The sequence below is a fragment of the Brachyistius frenatus genome, unplaced genomic scaffold (assembly GCF_029030835.1).
Source record: "Brachyistius frenatus isolate BFR_SWC_R1_liver_20210118 unplaced genomic scaffold, ASM2903083v1 Contig_19, whole genome shotgun sequence".
Classification (NCBI taxonomy): Eukaryota; Metazoa; Chordata; class Actinopteri; family Embiotocidae; genus Brachyistius; species Brachyistius frenatus.
This window is the reverse complement of record NW_027210618.1, coordinates 543,418-555,703: the sequence shown is the minus strand read 5'-3', so window position 1 is coordinate 555,703 and position 12,286 is coordinate 543,418. Positions and strand designations below refer to the sequence as shown.

Sequence of the window (12,286 nt, the reverse complement as noted above, 5' to 3'; positions counted from 1 at the left end):
AGCTATCAGAACTCACACCTGTGGTTTATACAATGTTAAAAAGCGTTACAGCTTCCTCCCCCACTGTTAATAATACTGTCAGTTTTTTTCTGCTTTTATTCACGCCATGTAGCAGATGACATGACTCAGGTAGACTTTAGCCCTCTGTGGGACTTCCGTTCCCCTCCCACAACACTAAAAACTCCAAACAGGACACGTCCGCCGGCCTGGTTTATATGAAGGGGGAACTCCCACAGGTCCCCTGTTTCTGTGTCCACTCGTGTTATTAAATCATTCCTGTGCTCAGTCATCTGTGAATTCATACCCGCACAATAAGCAAACGTGTCAAAGGGTGTTGAAAACTATAAATAACTAACAGCACTGATGCCAAATGAGTTACATCGTAGTTGCATTTTAGAGCAAATATTTATGTAGCGCGCACGCAGTTTCAGTGTTTTTATCATTTAAGATTAAACCGACTGAGGAAACGTGGGTGAGGGCAATATTATGGCTGGGATCAAGCGGACAGATAGCAGTGATAAAGGTCATAAAATGGAGGAGCAAGAAACCCAGTGACAGTTGGTGTTCAGCGCCTTCAGTTTAATGCATAGCCTGTGGGCAAGGCACCTTCCCTCCTCGCCTGGAGCATGTCTGGCTTTTTGTCTGGCTTTTACAGGAGAGTAGACAGATTACTTGCAAAGGTTGAGACGGTTCAGTGAGCTGAAGGTACTAGGTGACATGGCAGCAGGAGAGGGGAGGGAACCATATCCTTTTACAGTCTGGAAATAAAGCTGGCCAGCAGACCTACGTCTGTCATCTTATTGGGCGATTAGATGAGGAGACCACAGCAGCACCACTGGCTGTGGAGGTGCAGCACCAGACTGTAGCAGGCAGGGAGGTAATTTAACATGAGGAGGTGTAGTTCATGCCATTATTATTTCACGTGTTATTGAACTAACCCCCTGACTGGTGGTGGTGAAGTGACTGGCTTTACATTTATCTGCAGTATTCTGCAGTGCAGTCTTTGTCTGCAGTATGCAAATACAGGTTAGTTGTATAGATATGAAACAGAACTGACTTAATTACTGGTTAATAGAGGTTTGAGCCAGCTTATTATTGTAGGATGCAAATGCATGTTTTGATTGTTTGGAAATATGTGTATTTGCTTTCTTACCAAGAGTTTGATGAGAAGATTTCTAATGTTGTCATGTCTGTAGAGCTACAGCCAGGGGCCTTAGTTAGCTTGGCATAGCATAAAGACCAGAAACAGCTTACCAGGCTTTGCCAAAAAGCAACGTAATTCACCTACCAGCACCTATAAAGCTACTAAATTGCATGTTATATGTCGTTTTCTTAATTCCTTTAAAAAGAAGAAGCGTAAACATGACGGTTTTACAGTTAGTTTTATTCAAGGCTATTTCTGGGCCTGACTTCCTGCAGTCTGGGAGGGTTGCCTTAACAACCTCACAGTGATGAAACAACTCTTGGGACTGACTGCACGACAGGCAGTCTGGCACATAAACCTGGGTTTAATCGTCAGATTTTATTGTCTTTTTTTGACAGACCTGGGCTTTGTCTTTTTTTGACAGACCTGGGCTTTACCCCCCCCCCTTTTTTTTTTCTTTCTTTGCTAAGCTAACCAGCTGCTGGCTGTAGCTTCACATTTACTGTACAAATGTCAGATTCGTGTGAGCTCTCTGATCTAAAAACGCAACTGAGCATATTTCCCCAAAATGTTAAACACTTCCTTTAATGAAATGGCTGAGTAGAAGTTGTGTGACAAAGAAAAACAACAAACAGCTGGAGTTAAATAGAGTAAAGGAATTTGCTTGTAATGTGCATTGCTTTCATCCTGCCTGGGGAATACATCACAGACTGGCTGAGATTAGACATCCTTCCTGCAGCGTTTTTCATGGTGACTCCTGGGATCTGAGGATCAAAAAACATGCAAGTGATGTGCAAAGGGAACAGCTCAAGGTGCATCACCCCTTGCCCCGGTGGATCATCTAGAGACAACCGAAATAACCCATGCAAATCTAAAAACACACAGACAGGAACCCTGTCCCCTTTTAAACAGAGAAGGCCGTCACTGTGACGAGAGTCGCAGTATTCCAGGAATGTCCTGATCCGTCAGGGGTGGGATGCCTTCAGGGAAGAGACTTGAGACTGCTCATGACCCCCCTTCTTCTCCTTTAAAATACACATGCACACATATGAGAAAATGATTCATATGACAGGCCATTTTCACTGAGAAAAGATTCCTCCTGACCTGTATTCACAAGCATGATGTATATTCTGTTCCCTTTTCATCTTCACTCATCAGCCTGTCCTGTCTTTGTCTTTCTCCTCCTTTTTTTCTCAGTCTGTCCACACTTCAAAGTTTTTACACAGCATAAATGAGTATGATAAATCTCTGACTGCCTGTGGTATCATAGACACATTTCTTTCTTGAAATGTCCTTTTTGACTTAATGAGGTGATGTCACTTTTAGAGTAAAAAAAATAAAAATAAATGTGTGCAACAGAATGAGTATTTGGGTCAAGGGTTGTGTGACCCCTCTGGTCCGGGGCTGTTGTTTGTCTGACAAGGCAGGTAAAGTGTGGTTAATGAGTGGCAGTTAGAAATAAGTGGTGATATGTGGCAGGAATGTAACACCTGGGTGGTTTAAGGAAGCAATGTAAGTTGTTTTATACCATCAACATAGTTTTATAACTAACTTCTTCTGGTGTAGTGCTTACTGGGCACTCACTGCTGCATCAGGGTAGGAAATGCATTTATTAGTGACTCTAAAAATGTGCTTTGTGTTAGATAGATGGATGTTTATTAATGGTAAATATGTATTTCACAATGATGATAACAGTATAACAACATCACTGTATCTTTTCATCTCAATCAACATTTTTCAAAAACACCTTTTACCTTTAAAGCATTTTATTTGTCTAAAAGTGTTATTGCTCCTCTTGTAAAGTCAGATTTTATGAGTGAGTGGGCGTGGTCTGGGAGAAGACCAGAGGAGGGCGGGGCTAATCTCTTTTTATTCCCACATTTCAATGAAAGTCTTCATAGCAGAATTGAATCCAGAGGTGCGTAGGGTGGAGTAATTTAAAGAGAATGACTGCAGAGTCTCAGATAACTCGAGTCTAACGAGACATTTAAACACCACGACAGTCAGACAGACATAGCCTCCGTGTTTTTAAATGTCTGCGTCGGAAATTTGTGTAATTTGTTAATTACCATCGGGAAGAAGCATGTTGACAACTGGATGTCCATAGTTCAAACTCTTGATAGCGCGTTAATACTTTTGCCGGATAAACGACATTTGACTTTATGTAGCGTTACCACACCTTCAGGATGAGACCGTGGACTTTACTTGTCATCATCATTATATATTGCGCATTCTCTCCTCTTTCAACCGGTGAGTTTGAACCCAAACCTGTTGAGACTTTTACGCATGCACTTTATGAATGAATAAAACAAGCGCTGTGTCTCACAGCATCATGCGTGCGCACGTTCCAAGAAAATTAGTTGGAGAAGCAGGTAGCTCTCTCAACCTTTGAAGTAGCCTGATGGCAATGTCAGCTGAGAGTGATTTACAACTTCTCCAACCTTTTCTCAGATGTTACTAAAAATACACGCACCTTTGTCTCTCCAGAAACGTTTAAAGTCAGAGATCCAGCTGTGGAGCGCCGCTGCTCTGGCCGAGCCTGCAACCCCCGCATGGGCAATTTAGCCCAGGGCAGAGTGCTGAGCACCCAGTCCGTTTGCGGCTTCAACTCCTCGGAGCCCTTCTGCTTCTACAAACAGGCTGCGGCCCCCCGTAGTAGGGAGACCTGCTCGGCAGCAAAATGCAGCCAGTGCAACTCTGCCATCCCCAGCCAGGCGCACCCTCCCTCTGCCATGAGCGACTCCTCTTTCCGCTCCCCTGACACCTGGTGGCAGTCTGCGGAGGGGGTGAAGGAGGAGACGCTCCAGCTGGACTATGAGACGAAGTTCCTCTTCACCCACCTCATCATGGTGTTCCGCTCCCCCCGCCCTGCTGCCATGGTGCTGGAGCGCTCCCAGGACCATGGACGCACATGGAAAACCCTCAGGTATTTTGCCTGGCACTGTGAGGAGGTGTTTGGTCTGGCAGAGGGGTCACCAGCCGCGGATAATGAGACAACTTGTACCTCCAAGTATTCAGGAGCTTTTCCTTGTACCAGAGGAGAGGTGAGTCTTGTACAGCACCTCTGTGCGTGTTAATTCAACTATGAAATGAAAGAACTTAACACTGTGACTGTAATTCTGAAACTTTACTCTTCCCAAGTTAATGTAACCTGGATGTAGTAAATCTTACTGTCTGGCTAAACTGCAGAGATATTAAACGGTGAGCATTTAGAATATCACAAATCATTGCTCTCTGGAAAATGTTTTATTGTAAAAACAAATCATATTTATCACGTTTTCTTTAAGGAAAAAAAAAAAAGCCCCATTAAAGTCTTGTGTCATTCTAGGATTGTGGTATTGAATTAATTAGATTAAACTAAAACAAAAGTACAGAATATAAAAGAAAATTCAGTATTACCTCAGAATACACGTTTTATTATATGGACTTTCAATGCAGTGAACTGTGATCCAAACAAAACTATTCACATGTACAAAACAGAAACATCCAGATTTCTTATGATCGTCTTGGATTATAAAACGAGAGACAGGGTTGCTATATTGTCAGAACCTTTACTGAATTAAAAACTCAAATAATAATGATACATGTTTAAATGATCTATAATCCGCTTTGAACAGCGAGAAGAGTGATGCAGTTTACAGAAACAACACAGTCTCAATATTGGATGGACAGATTTTATTTCAGAGATCTGACAGTAAATCAAACATGCAGCCAGATATTCACCCATGACTTCACAGTGATAACACACACAGTCTGTTTCAATCTTGTTGTCCATTTATCAGCACCAGGACGCTCTATAAGCTGATACCACACAAACCACAGAACAAACAACAAACAGTTGACCAAGCTTTGTAAACTATTCCCCTCTGATGGGCTGTTCCTTCTCAGCCACAAACTGCTTTGACATGCACGACCACAATCTCTGTGTTCACTTTTAGTTTTGATGTTCTCCCAAAGCGCTTTTTGGACACGCTGTATCATCACGCAGAGGTCTGAGCCAGATAACCAGCTATGGTTAATTTATGAGCCAGCCATTCATTCACGCAGATGACCTTAGATAGAGACTCTCACTGCCCGGCAAAGATGTGATTTGCTCTAAAAGGCATCAGACCTTGTTGGGAGGTTCTGCTCAAATGACTGAATGAGTATATGGCTGATCTCATAATTGCAGTGTCTTTACAACAAGTATGTGTCTTGCCAGTATGTCAACTCTCGTTTGTAAGCCCCTCACCCTTTATAATTACTGTCTGTGTGACTGAACACAGAGAAGTCCTGAAATGTTAAATAGGACAATGAATAAAATATCTTATATTTACTTTCAGCCTCCTTCATGTCGTCAAAAGTCTAAATGTGCTCACTGTAAGTCAACCTTTTCAGATTGTGGCTCAGATTGTGTTTATTTACCAGGTGGTTTTATTGTATTTATTGTACCCCCTGACCCTTTGGTGCCACAGTAGGTAACACATTCATTCTAATTGCAGTGGAGATTTCTCCCCAGACTTAACAACAACAATTAACCAAAACTCAGATCCATACGGCCACCAAGGAACAGATTTTACAGTGGGGAAAAAAGTCCATTGTTCCGACATGCATAAAATTTCATGAGGTTTATTTGACAATTTTTGTGAACAAACAAACTAAACGACAGAATCTGCTGCCTTTCTTTCTCTGGTAAAAAGCCCAAAACCCTTCCCGGTGCCTGCCCGGTACCTGCATACCCAGACATGTAGTTTCATCTGTGGCGCCCCAGCTGCCCAGTGCCTTCAAAATAAAAGCATTAAGAATTGCTAGTTAATCAAAGTAATGGTATTATTAATGTAGTCAACAAAGTCATCTCTATACCTCATAATAAATGGCAACAAAATAAAATGATATGGGTTTATTTACCAAACACAACTAATAGATCCAATACCATTATGAATAGCTACAACACTTTTTACAAATTAAAAGGAAAATATATTTACTATGGACAGTAGATTTAGAACAACATGGTAAATGAAAACATTTTAAATCCAAATTGGATTATTTGTTTCTGTGGGCTGCTGAGGGAAAAGATTTGTGCAAACCTGAACAAAGTACAGACGGCTGAAGTTCAGTTAAATTAACTTTAGTTCATTTTAAAGTACAAAATGTACCTGAAAAACAGAAATTTGTTAGAACTATGTTTTAATTCCAGTTAAATATGGTCCACAATCTGTTTTGTGTTGTAATTTGTAATCCCGTAATTAAGATGCACTCAAAGAGGATGTATCTGAAAGATGAACATTCAGCAAAACATAACGAGAGAGAACAAAGACCATTTATCCATGTTGACTTTGGACCCAGTCCGATGTTCCCACAATAGCAGCTATTTGAAAGGAAAGGAAAACCAGATTGATGCCTGTTTTAGATTTGGCAGGCAATGTAAAAGGAGACATAAATTATGTTTTCATCGTGGTGTGTGAGATCACTTCATACACTTGGTAGAGATAGGTGAAATAATACAGGGTTTGACAGATTTTCACGTGTCCTGTCCTTCAATGTCCAGGTGATCTATCGAGCCTTGTCGCCCTGGCGATCAGTGGATCCCTTCGGGCCGGCTGCTCAGGACCAGCTCATGATCACCAATCTGAGAGTCCGTCTGCTGCAGAGTCAGCCGTGTCCCTGCCGGGCCAAACATCCTGGTGCCGCTTCCCTCCCCACCGACCATTACGCCATCTACGATTTTATTGTCAAAGGTAGTTGCCTTTGCAATGGCCATGCAGACCACTGTGTCCCAGCCAGGGGCTACAAACCCAGCCAACAGAAGACCAATAACATGGTAAGCAAGTTTGAGCTGGACTTTGTCAACAGCTTGCAGGTGCATGACACTCCACCAATGAAATGGTCTTGCACAATTTGCTCTGTTGTGAAAATGTAGTCAGATGTCGTGTCACGTTGGAAGTCTGCTGAGGCCCTCTGTTTGTCCCCAGCCTCGTTGATGTGGTGAGACCGGGGGCGGTTAGAGGTTTGGGGTTTTGTTCCCACCACTCCCTTGTTACTCAACTGTGCGCTGGTATGTGCTGCTGAAGCTGAGGGCTGCAGTGAAGACTGGATATTAAGCTGCTGCTTTGCCTACCATTACAGGGTTTTAAGGATGTGGAAACCTTAATTATGGTCTTCAGTCTAATACTTTAACAACACATAGTCTTGGTCACATTATTCTCTTTACTGTAAGTGGAGAATAGAAGCACTAGTTTATTTCCAACATAACATAAGGGGTGTACACATGTTACACAGGCAGTTGTTTAGCGTGTAAACACTGTCATTGTGTATTTAGATGTTAGTGTGTTGCAACACTTAGGAAAGAGGGGAGTTACAGTGTCTACACACACCATATGTAAGTGCAAGGCTATTTGAAATCGGCATCAATTACAACAGTAATGCCTGCAGTCCAAACCACAAATTTAATGAAATGGATAATGTTCTCATTAATAATTTAAGAAGAATCGCATCAACCCAGGCGAGGAGAAGTACACCATTTATATTCTTTATATTTAAAGAATTCATTTAAATATAATAAACAGCCAAAATAATAGTCCAGTTTTTGTCTGTTTGTCTGTCAGGTCCACGGCAAGTGCGTTTGCAGACATAACACAGCCGGTGACCACTGCGAGCGCTGTGCACCTCTCTACAACGACCAACCGTGGCAGGCTGCCAACGGCATCGTCGGGACACCGCATGAATGCCAGAGTGAGTGATGGGGCAAGAGAGTCAAATGCAGAGTAGGACACGCACCATGTTGACTTATCTCCAAAATGAATTTAGTGTCATAAATCACACGCAACCTTTTAGATGCTGATGCTTGGTGAATAACAGAGCAGTCCTTTCATGTCAGCCATTGTAAGAGTCGTCTCATCCGACTATTACCAGGGTTTAAAGTTCAAAGATGAGCTGATCAAAGTATAACATCTTTCTTTTACTGTACGTGTCCACCTAATCCAAGAGTGTAAGTGTAACAGTCATGCAAGGAGCTGTCACTTCAGTCGAGGATTGTGGCTGGCAACAGGACGGCAGAGCGGCGGCGTGTGTGACGACTGCCGCCACAACACCGAAGGCCGTCACTGCCAGAACTGTAAGAAGGGCTTCTACAGAGACGCCAGCCGACCAAAAACTGCACCTGACTCCTGCAAAGGTACCACACCTCCTCAGAGTGTATCTTCTTTGTGCCTCAAACATAAATCTTTCTGGACGCATGCCAGCTGAGAATTCCAATTAAGAGGTGTAGCCTTTGATATGTGGAGAGCGGTAATGGAGATTTGATTTTTTTTTTTTACCCTGCAGATTAAAGCACATTGATCTCTTTGATAAGGTTATTTGCCCCAGCTCCGTTCTAAGTCACTGCCTTGCCAGCGATGAGACATAAAGATTACTCCAACCTGCTCATTCACAGGGCTCTCTGTCATTCTTGCTTACTTAACTGCGTTATTGTTTTGGAATGTGACTGTAATTGCAAACAATGGAGGAATTTCTCATGGTCCATCCGAGCACATTTTTCCCATTCTTGCTCCCCCCTCTGCCCCTCCAGGCATGCTGCAGCATTTTTGTTAAAAAACAAACATACCATTTTAAGAAACAGATGAAGCAAGTTTGCAACAAAAATCCATCTGTCATCACAAGGGACCGTCAGGCACTGAGCCTGACTGCATACAGACGGAGTGCCGCACTGTTTGTTTTTGCTGCAGCTGCTTGAAGCATGTTGAGTACACACTCCCAGCTTGTCAGTTGATACAAGTGGATGATAAAAGAGACATTTAAGCGGATTTAAAAACACATTTAACTTTCATACTGCAGTGGGAATTCACTGTACCCTGTTTGTTTATGCCTCTACAAGTGTGGTTATTCCTTTGCATGAAAGCCTGCTCATCATGTATTCTGAGGGCTTCTGTGCCACAGATGGAGATGTTACAAAGATGTTAACATGCGGTCCTCTTGTTCTGTCACCTCTCTCCTCCACAGCTTGTTCTTGCCACCCTGTGGGCTCAGTCCTCTCAGGTGGGAGCGCTGTTTGTAACCCTAGCAGTGGGGAGTGCACTTGTAAGCCTGGTGTCGGAGGCCCCCACTGTGACAGCTGCATGATGGGATACTGGGGGCTCCATGAATACGGCTGCCGTCCGTGTGACTGCACTGGGGACTGTGACCCCTACAGTGGTGACTGCATTTCTGGGTGAGAGCCAAGACTTAGCTATATGTATTAGCAAAGATAAATATGAATAAAGTGATAAGTGCTGCAGATGTAAAGTGCTTTTTGGGTTATTAACACTGAGTGGGGTCCTGCCTCTGGCTGCTTTTACCTCTGCGGCACAGCTCAGATGTGGAGGTCTTCTATACAGCCACTGGCCACATGGGACAAAGCAGCAATAACAGTGGGTCGGCACTCTTTAGGGTAGAGGAGCTTTTCTCTGCACTGCACCACTCTGGTGAGTCACAGGTCACATCACACTTAATACACTGCACACTCATCAGCTCACACAGATACAGATGCATCTGCTTTGATTTTAAAATCTATCCATCATGATGAAATAATGTGTTGTAGTCTTATTGATCATGTTTCATTTATTCCAGAGAAATGTGAATGCTTAGAGGTAACCCTTAGCAACCCCAAACTCTTCTGTGTTGCGGAGTTTGACTACGGTAAGCAAGTTTTAATCAGCATTTATTCAGAACTGGGTAAACGACTCATAAATCATAACAAGGAGACTATTCAAGAAAATAATTCCAAATGTTGAAAAAAAAAAAGCCCCTGATCGTTCCACTTGATGTCCTAAGGACAAGATATCCTGAGTTTTAGTCACTTATATAGGCCAAAATTGTGTCCTCAAATTCCTCGGTTTCATCTCTGCTCATTAGCACCTTTTTGTCAGAAACTTCCCTGCAAGGTAACTGCCCATGTCTTCACAAATCTTATGTCTCCAGTTAAGGCTAGCTTCTGTAAAAACATTGTACCCAGCTCAGGAAAAAAAACCTGATGACTGATTATTTTCATACACGTGACAAATCTCCCTTCACAGCCAGTGAGGACATTTTACAGCTATATACAGAGGCTTTGCAGCATGATAGGGAAATTATTAATTTTTTTATTTGGGGGGAAGGGGGATTTGTGTAGTAATGTGTTTTTTAAAGGGGTCTGCAGCAAAATATTAATAGTTTGAGGAAGTCCATACTGATATACTGAACTTTGCAGTTGTTTTTCACTGCTAATTTGTTGTAACGCTGTTTATGTGTTGCCTCTGCAGTTCTGGTGGTGAAGGTGATGTCAGCTCACGATGAAGGCTCTCATGCAGAGGTCGAGGTCAAGGTCAAGAAGGTCTTGTACCAGAACGCTCGCATGAAGATCCAGAGGGGAAGCGTCACCTTCTACCCAGAGTCCTGGACAATCCAAGGCTGCACCTGTCCCATCCTCAATCCCGGTCAGCTGCTGCTGCTTCCAATGACACATTTAATTGGTCACAATGCAGAAGTGTGTAATTAGTCGACTCTTGAGCGGACAATCTGCCAGCTTTGTGCTGAGTAGAAGATCCCCGCTGCTGCTCACAGAGGCTTTGAGTGGATGCCAGCATCTTTGCATCACTCATTTAAATTGGACATTTACAACTTAAAGATTAGAACCACTTCTCTGTTATGAGACTATTTCACATCTAACTCTCCACTATAATCATTTCTAGCAGCATTCATTCAGGCCAGCCCCAGCTGCACAGTATTTAACTGGTTATTATAGTTATATGATGATGTATGCTCTTTTCACATTAGGCGTCTCCCACAGTGATTTTTTTTTTCTTCTTTTTTCTGTATTTCAGTGACACTTTCAGCAGAACTGATTTTTAGCAACGCTTCTCTCTCTTCTCCTCTCCAGGATCTGAATATGTAGTCGCTGGTCATGAAGACTGGAAGACTGGCCGGCTTATGGTCAACACCAAGAGCCTTGTTAAACCGTGGAAGTCAAGCCTGGGACGCAAACTCCTCCATATCCTCAGAAAAGACTGTGGCCGCTGGTAGGGAATCACAAAGAACTGCAGTGAACTAAGGGATGGAGAGGTGGGAGGATCGTCTGTCATATACAGATGATGTGTTGGATAAAACGAGGTCTAACATTTGATAAAAGGCGATGCTTGGACACTAAAGGGAAAGCAAGCCTTTCCCTTTCTCCTGTTCCCAAGAAGGAGTATATGGACTCTAAAATCACTACAAGCCTGCGGTTGTTGTTAACCTGTGGTAAAATAAGCACATACTGGGAGCAGATACTTTGCCAGACTTCAGTCACTGCAGAATCAAAGCAAGTCACAAAGACTTTCATCCAGACAAAGCTGATGTTATAGTTTTATTCCTGTGTTATGCGAGGCCACAGCTCATGAATCTTTCCAGATTATTTATAAATAAGTAAGGAGTGCATATTAAATACTCAATTATACTTTACTTCCTTGCCAAAGTTGCCGTCAGAGTTGATGAGCTAAAGTGCAGTCAGGTCTTGCTTTATCTATTTCATTGAGAACTGTTTTCTTTGAAATTTTGCAAAGGCACAGACTGAATTATCCTTGTCGTCTCACAGATATTGGCGATAAATCACAAGAGAGTCAACATCCGAGTGTGTGTGTGTGTGTGTGTGTGTGTGTGTGTGTGTGTGTGTGTGTGTGTGTGTGTGTGTGTGTGTGTGTGTGTGTGTGTGTGTGTGTGTGTGTGTGTGTGTGTGTGTGTCTGTCTGTCTGTCTGTCTGTGTGTGTGTGTTTGTGTGTGGATGTGTACACATGCTTGATGTCCTTGGGGGGGAGTCTGGGACTGTGCAGGTCAGAACAAGTAACTCCTGGATGAGGAGAGAGGATGAAAAAAACATTAAAGGAATCAGACGGCTTAATCTGAACAGCTCTGCTTTGCTACGGGACACTCACCCGCCTACTGTCTGACAAGAGCAAAACACACTCTGCTCTCAGCCTCCTCCTGTCTGCAGCACATAGAACACGTGGGATTGAGTTTGCTCTTATAGCCAGCTCAGTTACAAGAGCGAAACGCTGTCAGGTTGCTTGAGCCTGCTTTGATTCCGTGAGGATTTTTACTGTCCTTGAAAGACATGCTTGTATATGAGGAGGATTCACTTGAGGAGACCTCTGTGAACCCAGCTCTGTCACAGCC

The 12,286-nt window shown here is 43.0% G+C and overlaps 1 protein-coding gene across 1 annotated transcript; it reads left to right on the top strand.

Moving 5' to 3' along the window:
* The first annotated feature begins 3,112 nt into the window (after positions 1–3,112).
* On the top strand, positions 3,113–11,886 carry LOC138619007 (netrin-4-like). Its single transcript, XM_069695170.1, has 10 exons — positions 3,113–3,394; positions 3,632–4,188; positions 6,672–6,944; positions 7,729–7,855; positions 8,109–8,297; positions 9,122–9,329; positions 9,470–9,582; positions 9,728–9,796; positions 10,399–10,572; positions 11,016–11,886. Exons 1-10 carry the CDS (start codon positions 3,331–3,333, stop codon positions 11,156–11,158), a joined length of 1,917 nt encoding a protein of 638 aa, XP_069551271.1. The 5' UTR covers positions 3,113–3,330; the 3' UTR covers positions 11,159–11,886.
* Positions 11,887–12,286: the final 400 nt, after the last annotated feature.

What these genes read in the sequence shown, in the direction of transcription:
- LOC138619007 (XM_069695170.1), top strand. Translation starts at nt 3,331, where the DNA reads ATGAGACCGTGGACTTTACTTGTCATCATCATTATATATTGCGCATTC. An exon ending in TTCCTTGTACCAGAGGAGAG is followed by an intron (nt 4,189 to 6,671) that starts GTGAGTCTTGTA and finishes TTCAATGTCCAG; the next exon opens with GTGATCTATCGAGCCTTGTC. An exon ending in GACACCGCATGAATGCCAGA is followed by an intron (nt 7,856 to 8,108) that starts GTGAGTGATGGG and finishes ACCTAATCCAAG; the next exon opens with AGTGTAAGTGTAACAGTCAT.